Source organism: Tupaia chinensis, unplaced genomic scaffold (assembly GCF_000334495.1).
Source record: "Tupaia chinensis unplaced genomic scaffold, TupChi_1.0 Scaffold141389_1, whole genome shotgun sequence".
Lineage (NCBI taxonomy): Eukaryota > Metazoa > Chordata > Mammalia > Scandentia > Tupaiidae > Tupaia > Tupaia belangeri.
This window is the reverse complement of record NW_006201251.1, coordinates 527,117-541,845: the sequence shown is the minus strand read 5'-3', so window position 1 is coordinate 541,845 and position 14,729 is coordinate 527,117. Positions and strand designations below refer to the sequence as shown.

The 14,729-nt window shown below is 47.3% G+C and overlaps 1 protein-coding gene across 1 annotated transcript in view; it reads right to left on the bottom strand.

Annotated features, from left to right (window-relative positions):
- Positions 1-6,222: 6,222 nt before the first annotated feature.
- Positions 6,223-14,729, bottom strand: part of PCP4L1 (Purkinje cell protein 4 like 1) — a 40,815-nt gene continuing 32,308 nt past the window's right edge. The window contains exons 2-3 of the mRNA XM_006163124.2: positions 8,265-8,319; positions 6,223-7,265 (exon numbers count right to left, since the gene is read on the bottom strand). Of these exons, the coding sequence (XP_006163186.1) occupies positions 7,123-7,265; positions 8,265-8,319 (198 nt within the window). The 3' untranslated portion in view covers positions 6,223-7,122. The remainder of the gene's footprint in view (positions 7,266-8,264; positions 8,320-14,729) is intronic.

The window sequence follows — 14,729 nt, the reverse complement described above, 5'->3', positions numbered from 1 at the left end:
TGCTGGGGAAGATAAGCGAAAAGAAAACCAGCCTCCGGCCATCAGTGGCTGCCCTGCTCAGGGCCTAGGCTCCCCCTGGCTCGAGTGGTGAGACAGAGGGGTGGACTTTCCTTCCTTCATTAGCTTTTCCTGCTGCATCCTGATGGCGTTCATGCGTTTTATCGTTGTCTGCCGAACCATACACTCTATGAAGTCATCGTATTCTAGCTTGCACTCTTTCTCTGCCCGGATACTGCCGATCCCATGTGCACATTCTATCCACTCCTTTTCAAAAGCGTGGCATCGAGATGGGAGTTTGACCGCGGTTCGTGTCCCGGACCCGGTGGCTTAAAACTCACGCCGGGCGCGTGTGCATGCGTGCCCAAGATCCCGAGAGGAGAATGGAGGAGAAGGGATTGCGGCGTGACCATCCCCCCTGGGGGGTGATTTCTCGCTTTCTGTCTCTATGTCTCTGTCTGTCTGGCGAGCGCACGTGCCCTACAGTGAATGTGCGGCTGTTCACCACTCTGGATGGTCATCGGGCGATCTACGTTAATGCCCACCCCACTGCCCTTGTCTTCCAGCTGGCCGCCGCTGCAGACCCACCGGCTCGCGATGCCCCTGGATGGTGATTTCTTACTTTCCCTCTCACTGTGTCTGTCTGTCTCTCTGGCGAACACATGTGCCCTAAGGCTAAATCCTCTAAAACAAAGATAGCGCGTGCAAGAGAAAGCACCATTGATGAGACTCTCATCACACCAGGATCCCTTCTCCAGTCCTCCGGCTCCTCAACGTCTGGGCGTGTGCTCTCAGTGTCTTCGTGCCCACCTGGGGATCCAAACCACGCTGTCCACGTGGTTTCCAGCGCTGCAGTTCAGCCTGGCGTGGGTTGTGTCCCCAGGCGAGGCCCCAGACTGCCTTTGTCAGACGTCCCCTTCGTGCTCTCACACGGTCTTGGTGACTGTCCCACCTGCTACCTCTCTCTGCTATGCTCCCACACAGGGCTGTGGTGGGAGTTCATGACCCTCTTGCCACCAGAGCCACATCGAGACAAACAGCTAGATGTGCAGCTGCTCCTGACCCCTGTCTTCCTGTCTCCTTCCCAGACCACCCCACACCCAGGGCAGCCCCTGCATCTGACCTCGAGAAGGATCGTTGCTGACCAACCTGAGCGAGGGGGCCAGGCAGCACGGGCCACTCCCTGCTCCCTCCAGGGCTAAAGGCAGTGGCACTGCTCCCCCTCCCAAGGCTGTGGGCTCGGTGGGTCCCCTCATCCCTGCAGGCCATGGATGGGAATGGACAGCCTGGAGCTCCTCACAAATAGGGAGTCTCTTTGGGGGGAAATCATGGAAAATTCCTCCAGATTTCAAACTGTGAAACCCTCCAGCCACTGAACCACCCTCCTTCATCACACCGGGTCAGCAGTAGTGGGGACGTGCCACGCTAGCAAATCAGTGAGCCCGAGGAAGGGCTCGTGGGGACCCCTGATTTATAGCCAGTTGGTCAAAAGTACAGGTCACAGCCTGGGACTTGCGAATGGCATTTATTTCAGGTATTTCGAGTCCTAAAAGAACTGTCAGGTATTTGGTGTGTGTCAGGAGAGTTGGAGAATTGCTTCATGTTAGGGGATAACACGCACATTTGGTGTCAGAAATGATGAGTATGAGAAAAACGTTTTTTCCCTTCTTTTCCACTTGCTTCTCTGACTGTTGCATTTGCCTGGCTCTTCTGCTGAGCCATTATAACAGCATCTACCAATCCCCCAAAGACTTGCAGTTTTTGCTCCACAAAACAAAGCTCTCAAGATTTGTAGTTGAGGGTCATTTCTCCAGCAGTGGGTACTACAAGGGCAGTGAAGAGGAGGAGGGTTCTAGGCCCCTGAGGAGGAGATACCCACCTCAGCCCAAGGACCCGAGGAACTGAGAAGGTTCCCAGTTCAAGTTCAGAGGCCTCCTCGCTCTCCAGCAAGCACGGTGCCTGTGATCTGGGACTGATTGAAGGGCGTGGATCATGGTACTAGAACCCTGTGGGGGGGGGTTCCTCTCTCTCTCACTCGCTCGTGGAAGAAATAAGTGAATATATTTATAACAGAAAAATGGGGCCGGCTGGCAGTGTGGTGGGTAAGGCATCTGGATCCCACATGGCCAACTTTGTCATTTGAGCCTTGGACCTAGTGGCTTGAAAAACATATTGGGCATGTGTGTGTGTGTGCCCAAAATCCTGGGAGTAAAATAGAAAGGTATTGTGGTGTGATGGTCCCCTCTGAAGGGTGCTTTCTCAGTCTGCCCCACCAGCTCTCTCCAGCATGTACCCTACAGCAAAATTTTAAAATAATAGATGAAGAATCAGGGGCCAGAAGCTAGCATAATGGTTATGTCGCTGAACTTCCACATGACTGACTTCAGTTCGAGTCCCAGACCTGGTGGCTTGAAATTTATACTGTGTGTGTGTGCGCGTGTGTACCCAATATCCTGGGAGGAGAATGGAGGGGAAGGAATTGTTGCAAGGCTATGCCCCCAGGGGGTGATTTCTCACTTTCCCTCTCACTGTCTCTGTCTCTTTGTCTCTCCAGCAAGCACATGTGCCCTAAGGTCAAAACCATTTAAAAATAATAATAAATAGGAGCCGGCAGGGGGCCTGGGGGGTAAGGTGCTGGAGCACCCAATGGATCTGGCGGCTTGCTTTCTCATTTCCCCACTCACTGTCTCTTTCTCTCTCTCTCTCCAGTGAGCATATGTGCCCTAATGCAAAAACCTCTATAATAATAATAATAGATTAAAAACCTCCAGATCTAGGACTCAAACTGAGGCCGGTCACGTACAAGTCCAGCAACATAACCATCACGTCATATGCTGGTTCCCAGCATGTTTTTCAAGCCGCTGGGTCTGGGACTCGAATCGCTAAGTGGGCTGTGGGGGATCCAGTCACCTTAACCACCACACCATCTGGCTGGCCCTATAGTTTCTTTTTTTTTTTTTTTTTTGGAGAGGTTTTCGCTATAGGGCGCGTGCGCTCACCAGACAGACGGAGAGAGACACAGAGACAGAAAGCAAGAAATCAGCCCCCAGGGGGGATGGTCACACCGCAATCCTTTCTCCTCCATTCTCTTCTCGGGATCTTGGGCATGCATGCACACGTGCCCGGCGTGAGTTTTAAGTCACCGGGTCCAGGACACGAACCACGGTCGACTACATGGGAGTCCAGCGACATAGCCATTATGCTAACTGCTGGTTCCCTGCCCCTATAGTTTCTTCATAATGCATATTTTCTGTGAACTCTTTGAAAACCCCTCCTAGTGTACTCGGAACAGATTCCAAATGAACAAATCACCTTTTCTCTGGCACCTGCTGGAAGCAGTACTTCCTTTAACACAGGGCCTTCCCATGAATCGCCATTCAGTTTTCCCTATCCTGTGGCCATGGCGTACTAGGTGTGGACACACTTTGGGATATAGATGGCCTTCCAGAGACATTGTTCTTTGTTTCTTATTCATAGCTGTTACAAGATTTTGACTTCTAGGGACCAGCAGTTGGCATAATGGCTGTGTCGCTGGACTCCCATGTAGTCGACCGCGGTTCAAGTCCCAGACCTGATGGCTTAAACTCATGCCGGGTGCGTGTGTGTGTGTGCGTGTGCGTGCGTGCCCAAGATTCCAAGAGGAAGCTGGAAAAGGGATTGCAGCGTGGCCATCCCCCTTGGGGGGTGTTTTCTCGCTTTCTATCTCTGTCTCTCTCTGTCTTTCTGGTGACTGCATGTGCTCTATATCAAAAACTTCTCCAAAAAATAAAAAATAAAAAAAGATTTTGACTTCTATAGTCCTGAATCAACAAGGGAAGAGTAAAGAGCAAATCAAAGAGAGAGAAAGTAGAATGGCTGTTGCTGGGGTGCAGGTGGCGGGGTGGTTAAGGTGCTGGACTCCCACGTAGCCAACTATGGTTCGAGTCCTGGGCCTCACTGCTTGAAAATTATGTTGGGCGCATGTATGAGTGCCAAAATCCCAGGAGGAGGATAGAGGAGGAAGGACTGGCTTGGCTGTCCACCCAGGAGGTGACTTTTCACGTTCCCATTACTATCTCTCTTTGGTGAGTGCATGTGCCCTGTGGCAAAAAAAAAAAAAAAAACAGAAAAAGTATAGAGTTTTATAAGATGAGAAGAGTTATACAGATGGATAGTGGTAACAATTGTACAACATTATGAATGTATTTAATACCATCAAACCTATTTATACTCAGAAATAGTTAAGATGGTAAATTTTATGTTATGTGTACATTTTACAATTAAAAAAATAGAAAAAGAATTTAAAAAGAACTAAAGAGAGTGGCAAACTTTTCTGTGCTCAATCTTCAGGCATTTGATTTTTGGATTTAATACAGAATTCTTTTTTTTTTGAGAGTTTTTTCAGTATAAGGCATGTGCGCTCACCAGACAGACAGAGAGAGACAGAGAGACAGAAAGCAAGAAATCACCCCCTAGGGGGGATGGCCATGCCACAATCCCTTCTCCTCCATTCTCCTCTCGGGATCTTGGGCACGCACGCACACACACCCGGCGTGGGTTTTAAGCCACCGGGTCCGGGACGCGAACCGCAGTTGACTACGTGGGAGTCCAGCGACATAGCCATTACGCTAACTGCTGGTTCCCCAAAATTCATTTTTTAAGAAAGTTCACTTGAGGGCCGGCAGGTGGCTTGGTGGTTAAAGTGCTGGACTTCCACATAGCCAACCATGGTTTGAGTCCCAGATCTGGTGGCTTGCTTTCTCACTCTTCCTTTCTCTCTGTTTGTCACTCTCTGGTCAAAATTAAAGAAGCATAATAAACAAAACTATTTATTATAGTTTTAAAAAACTATAATCTTTTTTTTTTTAAAAAAAAAAAAAGAAGAAGAAGGAAAAAGGAAGAAAGTTCCCTTGGAAGTCATCACTTTTTTTTTAGAGAGATTTTTGCCATAGAGCACATGTGCTTGCTGGAGAGACACAGTGACAGAAAGCAAGAAACCACCCCTGCAATCCCTTCTCTTCTCTTCTTCTCTTGGGATTTTGGGCATGCACACCCCTTTGTCCAGTATGAGTTTTAAGCTGCTGGGTCTGGGTCTCAAACCAAAGTTGATCATGTGGTAGTCCAGCACCTTAACTACAATGCCACCTGAGACCCCAAGTCATCCCTTTAACTCATGATTTAAAATCTTCAGTCTAGGCCCAGCTGCGTTGGTACGCACTGGATGCTGTCCTCACAGAGAGGCCCTGGCTTGATCCCTGCCCACCCTAAGAGTTGGGCATGGTAGCAAGCACCTCTAATCTCAGCCACTCAGGAGGATGAGGCAAGAGGTTCTTGAGTTTGTGGCCAATGTGGGCAACAGAGTGAGATCTTGTCTGAAAAACGCACAGGGCCAGATGGTGGCACAGTGCTTAAACACAGTGCTCTGAGGCACCCGTACATGGGAAGGTTCCTGGTGCAAGTCCAGAGCCCTCCCTGAGAATGGCAGGTACACATGTGCCCATGACCTGGGGCTGGTGGAAGGTGGATTGTGGCATTAGGACTCTGTTAGGAGTGCCTATCTCTTTCTCTGTTCCTCTTTCTCCATCTCCTCATGAAAAAAAAATTTAAAGAATTATTTTATTTAACTTTATCTATTTATTTTCATTTGACCAGAGAGGGGCAGAGTGAGAGAGAGTGAGAGGGAAAGTGAGAAAGCAAGTCACCAGGTCAGGGACTTGAACCGTGGTCAGCTATGCGGGAGACGAGTGCCTTAACCACCAAGCCACCTGCCAGCCCCTGAAAAAAAAATTAAAATAGTAATAAACTTTAAACCATGAATATCCCCCTAAAATAATAGTAAAAATAAATAAAATCTTCAGTTAACAGCGGTGCTTACAGTCATCTTCTTCTTCCCTACGTTTGATAAACACTGGGAGGGGAGGGTGTGGGAGGAAGACAAAGCAGGAGTGAAATTTAGGATAGGTCCTCTGGGGAAAGGAGCCAGAAAACTAGGCCTGTTTCCGAGGGTATGTACCCAGCTTGCTCTTAGCTGGAGGGAGAGAGAAGAGGAGCACCCTGCAGGTGCGCCCTGGGGGTGGTGACAGCCTCCGAGAGAGATGTGGGCAGGAGGCAAGGTGAAGGCAAGGTCAGAGAGGAAGGTGGGGCTGGCTTCACCCGAAAACTGCTCCGTCAGGCATCAGTTCCCTGTGAGTGTCCTACCCCCCTCCCTGGGGCCAGCTTAAAAAAATACACTAAGAGAGGCAAAAGGACCCCATCTGAGGTTATTTTTATTGGTATCATTATTAAACATGCTAAAATCACATAGAATGGCTATTCCGTTTCTGCCCTGACTCCACAGTGGGACAGGTGGGAACTATGGGGTCACTTGGTTCACGTGGTCTCTGGGGATGGTTAGACTTGGGGGTTAGAGGTAGGCAGGTCTGCAAAGCCCCAAGAATCCCTTTCATCATATGCTTTTACCGGCAGGAACGTGGCTTCAGAGCTCTTCCTCTTTACCTTTCGCTCCTCCTTCAATCTGTCTTACTTCTCCCTTCCTTGCCTGTGGCTCCTGGAATCTCTTCTACCTCTGCCCCTGGCAGTCCCAGACTAGTTGAAAAAGGAAATGTTTTCTTGCCTCTGCCAGTCCCAGTTGGTCTCTCTTCCTTGGACCTAGCTAATCTACTCAGCATGCACTAAGGTGATAAGCTGCTGGACTTAGGGCTGCTTAGGGGGAATGGAGACTCCAGTCCCTGCTGGGTCTTGAGCACAGCTGGAACGGAACTGGTGGTGCAGAGGGATCTGAGGGAGGAAAGTTACCCGACGTGTGTACGCTGTCCTGGCAGAACTGCACAGAGTCCAACCCTCAGGGCTTCCCCCTCCTTCCCACAGTGTGTGTGTGTGTTGGGGGTTGCAGAGGTCTCTCAACCTGCAAGCCTGTTGTTCTTGAACCTCACAGGACAGGCATAGCTACTTAGGCAGGCGCCTACCAACTGAAGTCTTCACCTTCCCCACGTTCTTGGTGTCTCTCCTGCTGGGATGGCTTGAGGGGGGCCAGCGAAGAGAAGATAGAAAGGCTGAGCTTGCCTCCAAGAGAGGCCAGAGGGACAAAGAGACAGGGCTGTGGAAACGGGGGGAGAAGGGAGCAGGGTGAAGGGCAAGGCCAGCCATTCAGGAGCTGGGATCCTTTTTCCTTTTCTGGAATCGCCGGAACTTGCCCTGAATGGCCAGGGCAGCCTTCTCTGTTTCCGGTGCCGTCAGGTCAATGTCAATCTCCTCCTCCTCCTCAGCCTTCTTGGCATTGCCAGCTTTCCCTGCAGACAGTTGGGAGACTCTGCATGAGTTAACCTGACTTACCCAACCCCAAAACAGTCGTTAAGTCCCCCTGGGCTAAGTTCCATGGAGCCCCCTGATTTTTGCCAGGCTGAGAATTACTTAGGGGGGCTTGGCTACTCTCAGACCAAACAACGAACGTCTGCCACTGCTTACTCCTGAATCCTTTGTGGAGGGTTCATAAGAAAATAGACAAGCAAGGGTTAATAAGAGAGGGCCTAAAATGAGCCTTACCGAAGGACTTAGGCAAACTTACTCAGGTTAAGGGCCCAAGATAAAGCACCCTCCTGTACACAACAGATAAGCTTTCACAACAGGGAAAAGAGATATTGGCGGGGGTTGGGGGGGGACTCCTCTGGTGCAACCTCTAGCAATCACCAATCACTTGCTGCTGACAGACCCTCTGCATTCCTGAGAAATGGCCAGCACCCCCATACAGACCAGGGCGTGCAGCTATCCTTACCGTCCCCCTAGAACCGAGACCTAAAGAGGAGACCTTCCCCACCAAAAGGCTTGAACCTGCAGAGGCCTCGTCCTAGGCCCTCTCGCCCTGGCTCTGAGCTTCAAATTCTGCTCTTCCTCATGTTTATGTTTCTGGTAGATTCATTCACCACCTGTTCACGGCCCTACGGCCCCGTTGCACCGCTGCACCCTTCAGTGTAGGTCCCACAGCACACGCGCCTTGCCTCAATTTCCGACTGAGGGGTAGCTGGGATGATCTGGTGAGTCATGTTACCATTGTACCTGCCTCCCCCTCTAGACTCAGTGCTAAAATCAAAGCATCAGCGAATACAGGAAGGTTTACATCTTAGGAAAAAGTGGAAAGAAGCCTATAGATACTGTAGTCCTAGGCCTTTGTTTTATGTATTTATATTCTTATCCCTTTTACATCTGTCACTAGAAGCTTCTAGACTTCCAGCCCTACTGCCCTGTTTGTCTTTATGTCCCTACACCCACCTGGTTAGCCCAACTCTACTCACCTTTTTCCTCTGGGCTAGATGCTTGGTTGGTTGCTGGGGATGTTTTGGTGCTAAGCTGGGGAAAAAAAATCAGAATATTAGCTATTCATGCAAGTAATAAGCTGCCATCCCCTTAAACTTCTTAGATGCTGCTCAGTCCTCCTATTACTAGTGCATTTCCCTAGTCTGTTGAGTGCTGTGACCTGCATGGCTGAATGCAATTTTTGAGTGGAGGGCTATGGATTAGAGAATAAACGTAAAATATGGGGGCCAGTAGGTGGTGTGGTGGTTAAGGCACTGGACATTCCCACATGGCTGACCATGGTTCGAGTCTTGGACCTGGTGGCTTGCTTTCTCACTTTTCTTCTCTCTGTGTGTCGTTCTCTGGTCAAATTAAGATAAATGAATAAATACAATTCAATAATTTTTTTAAAAAAACATAAAATAGACAAAGACATATAAGTAAAGAAAAGCGGGGTGGGGGCCTCAGGTGGCATGGGTGGTGAGAACATGTCCCCTATAGCAAAAAACTCTCGAAAAAAAAAAGGAATTATTTATTTTATTTATTGTTTTTATTATTATTATTTTATTTGACCAGAAAGAGACACAGGGGGAGAGAGGAGGAAAGTGAAAAAGCAAGCCACCAGGTCTAGGACTTGAACCATGGTCAACCACGTGGGAGTCCAGGATCAGGAGCTATTTTTAGAACAAGTTTAAGATGCCTATTAATCCAAGAGGAGATGCTTTTTTATTTTGCTGACAACTAGATTACCAATTTATTGATTTGAAATTAGAAGACAGTTACTAAATAATCCAGAATATTTGTGTTTTCAAGTCAGCACATGCTTTCTTAGAAGTTGGAAGTCTACTTGGAGATCTTTGTTTAAGCAATTAAGTAATATTGAAGAAAAGTGAAAGAAAATAACTTGGGCTAGAGATGCAGAGATTTGCCTTTGCTGAGTTTTCTTCACCTCTGCAACATTTTTTCAAAAAAATTTTTGCAAGAGGGCATGTGTACTCCCTAGAGAGAGACAGAGAGAAAATGGGAATGTGCAAAAGCCCCCTCCCCATGGAGAACGGTTAAACTGCAGTCCCTTCTCCTCTATTTCCCTGTCCTTTCAGGATTTTGGACACACATGCACATGCGCCCCGCATGTTTCTCAAGCTGCCAGTCCAGGACTGAACTGTGCTGTTGGCCATGTCCATCCAGCTACCTTAGCCACCACTGGGCTGACCCCGTTTCTGCGGGGTGATTACTGGAACGCCCCAGAGTTTGATCCTCTTTTCTTCTTTATCTAATTTCACTCCTTTAGAGATCTCCTCAGCTCAGCCTCTCTCTCTGGTGAGTGCACATGCCCTCTCGCAATGAAAAGAAAATAGTTCAAGAAGAAGAGAGTAACTATGTTGAATGCTGCGGTAAACCACCTAAGATGAAGACCAGACTGACCACTGACTTCTGCTGTGTGGTGATTATCAGAGACATTAAGATGAAGAGAGAAGAGAAAGAGAGGAATCCAAGCAGCCAATAAGAGTTCCCCCCAAATGGAAATTGGGTGTTTTTAGGGAATATGGGGTCACAAGATGATTTTATTTAAGAAGACAGAATGACAGAATGTTTGTCTTTTTATGGAAATGATCCAGTAGGGAAGGAAACTCCATAGGAGAGAAAGGACCACGGCTGGAATAGGGGAAAGGGTGGCCTTGAACAGGGGTTAGAACAAGTCATCCACAGTAACCTGAAGGAAGGCAGGGCAACAGCAGAAGGGCCCAGATGCAGGCAGGCAAATGCAGATGGTCTCCACTAACTGCTTCTGGCCGTCCCCCCTCCCCCCACCAGAGGTCATGTGAGCTCCCCAGAGAAACACAGAGACAGGGAGAGGGAGGAAGCATCCCCGAAAGGAATGATCACGCTGCCATCTCTTCTCCATCCTGTCAGGATTTGGGGCACACCTGCACACATGCCTGACATGTTTTCCAAGCGACTGTGTCCCAGACTCGAACTCTGAGGTTGACATGTGGGATTCAGCTTCCTTAACCACCCAGCCATCAGTTGGCTTTGCTTTTTTTGAAATAAATAGGTAAGAAGATCATCATCCAAGAGGAGAAGATGAGAGCCGAAGGACGAAGGAGAGACAGGGGAGAGCAGGAGAGGAAATGGTCTAGAGAAGTGAGACCAGCCACCAGGTAAGCGTGTTTTTCCAGCTTCTCACTCAGATGGAGAGTTAAATGTAATAGTTATCTCCCCTCCTCAGAATCCTATCAGGTCGTTGGGAAAGTTGTGACGTGTTTTTCAGTGCAAACACGGGTCACGACTTTCCCAACAACCAGCAGTAATGGAGCCTCTTCATCTGGACGGTTATGGTTAGGATAATGGTTTGTCTTTCCCAAAGGTACAAGTTTGGAGTTAGGCCTTGATGAGTGGTGGCTCTATATCTCCCAAGGGACATAGGCTGGGGGTTGGCTATACAGGAAAGATGTTAAGTGAAAACTTGAGCCATTGGGACCAGCAGTTATCATAAGGGCTATGTTGCTGGACTCCCACATAGTCAACCGCGGTTCAAGTCCCGGACCCAGTGGCTTAAACTCACACGAGAAGAGAAAAAAGAAAAGAAAAGAAAAGAAAAGAAAAGAAAAGAAAAGAAAAGAAAAGAAAAGAAAAGAAAAGAAAAGAAAAGAAAAGAAAAGAAAAGAAAAGAAAAGAAAAGAAAAGAAAAGAAAAGAAAAGAAAAGAAAAGAAAAGAAAAGAAAAGAAAAGAAAAGAAAAGAAAAGAAAAGAAAAGAAAAGAAAAGAAAAGAAAAGAAAAGAAAAGAAAAGAAAAGAAAAGAAAAGAAAAGAAAAGAAAAGAAAAAGGAAAAGAAAAGAAAAGACAACTTAGGCCTTTGGGTGAGATAAAGCCATCAGTGTGGGGCCCCATGACTGAGTTCTGGTGTGGATATAAGGGAGGAAACAAGGCAGGCAGAGTCCACATAGATACAGACCTCGCTGTGCTCTGCTCAGTTATGTGCCTGCCATTTGGTAATGCCTGTGGGATCGAGTCCAGTCACCAGAGGGGTTGAGTTTTGCAAATACACCTACTTCCTTTACAAATCACCCAGTCTCAGGCACGTCTGTTACAATGCAATAGTGAACCAAGATAAGATTTTGTCAGTCTCAAGGAACAATTTATCTTGAGACAGGGTCACTCCCATAGGCTACTTTGTGCCTGTGGAGTCTGTTTCCTTATTTTGCAACTCTGCGTACTTCATATTTGTCAACACTCAGGCACTGGGAGCTTTCACAGATGCGTTCTCATCCAATCCTAGGAATACAGCTCAATGGAGTATACAGTTGGCCTCTGGATTGGTGGGTTTCACATGGATTTAACCAACCACAGGTAGAAAATATTTGGGAGGCCAGCAGGTAACTTAGTGATTAAGATGCTGGACTCCCACGTGGCCAACCGTGGTTCGAGTCCCAGACTCATAGACTTGAAACTCATGCTGAGTACATGTGCATGCGTGCCCACAATCCCAGGAGGAGCGTGAAGGAGAAGGGATTGCGGTGTGGGCATCCACCTAGAGAGGGGGTGATGTATTGATTTCTTTCTCTCTGTCTCTTTCTATCTGTCCGGTAAGCACAAGAACCCTATAGCAAAAATCCCTCTCTATGGGACCAGCAGTAACATAGTGGGTAAGGTGCTAGACTCTCACATGGTTGACCTGGTTCAAGTCCTGGATCTGGGGGCTTGAAACTCCCTCTGGCCAGTTGTGTGTGTGTGCCCAAAATCCCAAGAGGAGAATAGAGGAGAAGGGCCTGCTGCATGGCCATCCTCCCTGGGGGGGTGATTTACCACCTTATCTCTGTCTGTGTCTTTGGGAAGTGCACAAATGGTCTATAGTAAAAAATTTTCCTCTCTCTTAAAAAGAAGAAAAAAGAAAAGACAATACATGGAAACAAAAGAATACAATAAAAAATACAAATTAAACAATACAGTATAACAACTATCAGTATTTACATAGCTTTACTTTATATTTCATATTATAAATAACTTCGGCAATTTACCTTATATAGGAGGATTTGTGTAGGTTATATGCAAATATCATGTCTTTTTAAAAATAATTATTTTATTTAACTTTATTATTATTATTTTATTTTTATTTTACCAGAGAGGGACAGAGTGAGAGAGAGAGAGAGATAGGAAAAGTGAGAAAGCAAGCCGCCAGGTCCAGGCCTTGAACCGTGGTCTGCCATGTGGGAGTCCAGCACCCTTACCTACCATGTCACCTGCTGGCCCCCAAATACCATGTCATGTTATATAAGGCACTTGAGCATCTTTGGGGTTTGGCAACTGCAAGGGGTGAGGGGACTCCTAGCCCCAATTCCCCATGGATACCAAGGGACACTTGAATAGTTTTTCTTTTTTTTAAAGAATGATCTAATTTAGCTTTATTTACTTATTTATTTATTTTAATTTGACCAGAGAGGGGCAGAGAGAGAGAGAAAGTGAGAAAGCAAGTCGCCAGGTCCAGGACTTGAACCATAGTCAGATATGTGGGAGTTCAGTGCCCTTAACCACCATACCACCTGCCGGCCCCTACAATTGAATAGTATTATCCCCCATTTTACAAATACAAATAGTTTTAAATTCGTATTTATTTATCATTACTATTATTTTAGTTTGCTATAGGGCACGTGAACTCACCAGAGAGACACAGAGAGGGAGAGAGAGAAAAATTGAGAAAGCAAGCTACCAGGTCTGGGACTCAGAATGCCATTGCCCGTGTGAGAATCCAACACCTTAGCCACCGTCCATCTGCTGGCCCCCAAATACAAGCCATTATTGAATGACTGCCGATGGAAGGATTGTGCCTTAAGAAGCTGATGGACTCCAGTTTATTTTCTGTTAAAGTTGCTGTTTCTAACCCTACCTTGATGAATATTTACCACACACTTATTATAGAAGAAACAGAAGATTCATTTGACAAATATGTCAGTGCCTAATACATCTGAATATTGTTCTAGACATTGAGGAATACAGCAGTAGCAAAATAACGTCTCTGCACTTACTAAATATATTGGTTAGTGACAAATGTCATGAAGGAAAATAAGACAACAGTCTGAGAAGGAATCTCTGAAGACTGACATTTGAACGGAGTCTTTACTGACATATAAGAGCAAGCCAGATGGGGGCTGGCAGGTGGCATGGTGGTTAAGGCATTGGACTCCCACATGGCCAACCACGGTTGGAGTCCTAGACCTGGCAGCTTGCTTTCTCACTTTCCCTTCCTCTCTCTTTGGTCAAATTTTAAAATAACAGTAAGTAATTCTAAAAAAAAAAAAAAAGAAGAAGGAAAAAATAGCAAGCCAGAGGAACGTCTGGGAGAAGGGCCTTCTGAGCAGATAAAACATCAAGTGGATAGCCCTTGGGGCAGGTCTGTGCCTGGTATGTTCAAAGAAGAGTATGAAAACCATCATGGCTGGAGCTAAGGCGGAGAACATAGGAAATGGGCCTTTTTTTTTGGAGAGGTTTTGCTATAGGGTGTGTGCATTTGCTAGAGAGACACAGAGACAGAAAGTGAGAAATCACCCCCCACCCCGGGAAGATGGCCACACTGCAATCCCTTCTCCTCCATTCTCTTCTTGGGATCTTGGGCACGCACGCACACATCCCCAGAGTTTAAGCCGCCGGGTCCGGGACTCGAACCATGGTCAACTACATGGGAGTCCAGCGATGTAGTCATTACGCCATCTGCTGGTCCCAGAAATGGGCCTATTGGTGGCATAGTGGTTAAGGCAGATGGGTTCCACATGGCTGACCACATGATTCGAGTCCTAGACCCAGAGGCTTAAAAAGCATGCTGGGCATGTGTATGTGAGTGCCCCAAATCTCGAGAGGAATATGGAGAGGGGACTGTGGTATGTCCATTACCACTGGGGGGTGATTTCTCTCTTTCTCTCTCTGTGTCCCCAAGGGACAAATGTACCCTACAGTAAACTGAAACAAAGAAAAAAGAAATGAAGTTGGGACCCAGCCTGATGGTACCACCAGTAGCAAACAACTGCAGTGCTGGAAGGCACATGGCTGACTGCGGGTTTGGATCCCCAGACTGGCTTTAAAACATACCAAGTACACACGTCCATGTCCAAGATTCTGGTGAGCTGAAGGCCCAGAGAAAGGTGAGCACAGTGTGACAAGACCCTGTCAAGAGTGCCTCCCTCTCCCTCTCTTGTGCATACACACACACACACACACACACACACACACACACACACACGTTCTCTATTACAAATAAAATAAATCTTAAAAGAGAGATGAGGTGGGACCAGCAGATGCTGTAATGGTTGTGTCACTGGACTCCCATGCATTCGACCGTGGTTCAAGTCCCAGACCCAGCGGCTTAAAACTCACTCCAGGCATGTGTGCAGGCATGTCTGAAATCCCAAGGAGAGACTGGAGGAGAAGGGATGCGGTGTGGCCATTCCCCCAGGGGCTGATTTCTCTCTTT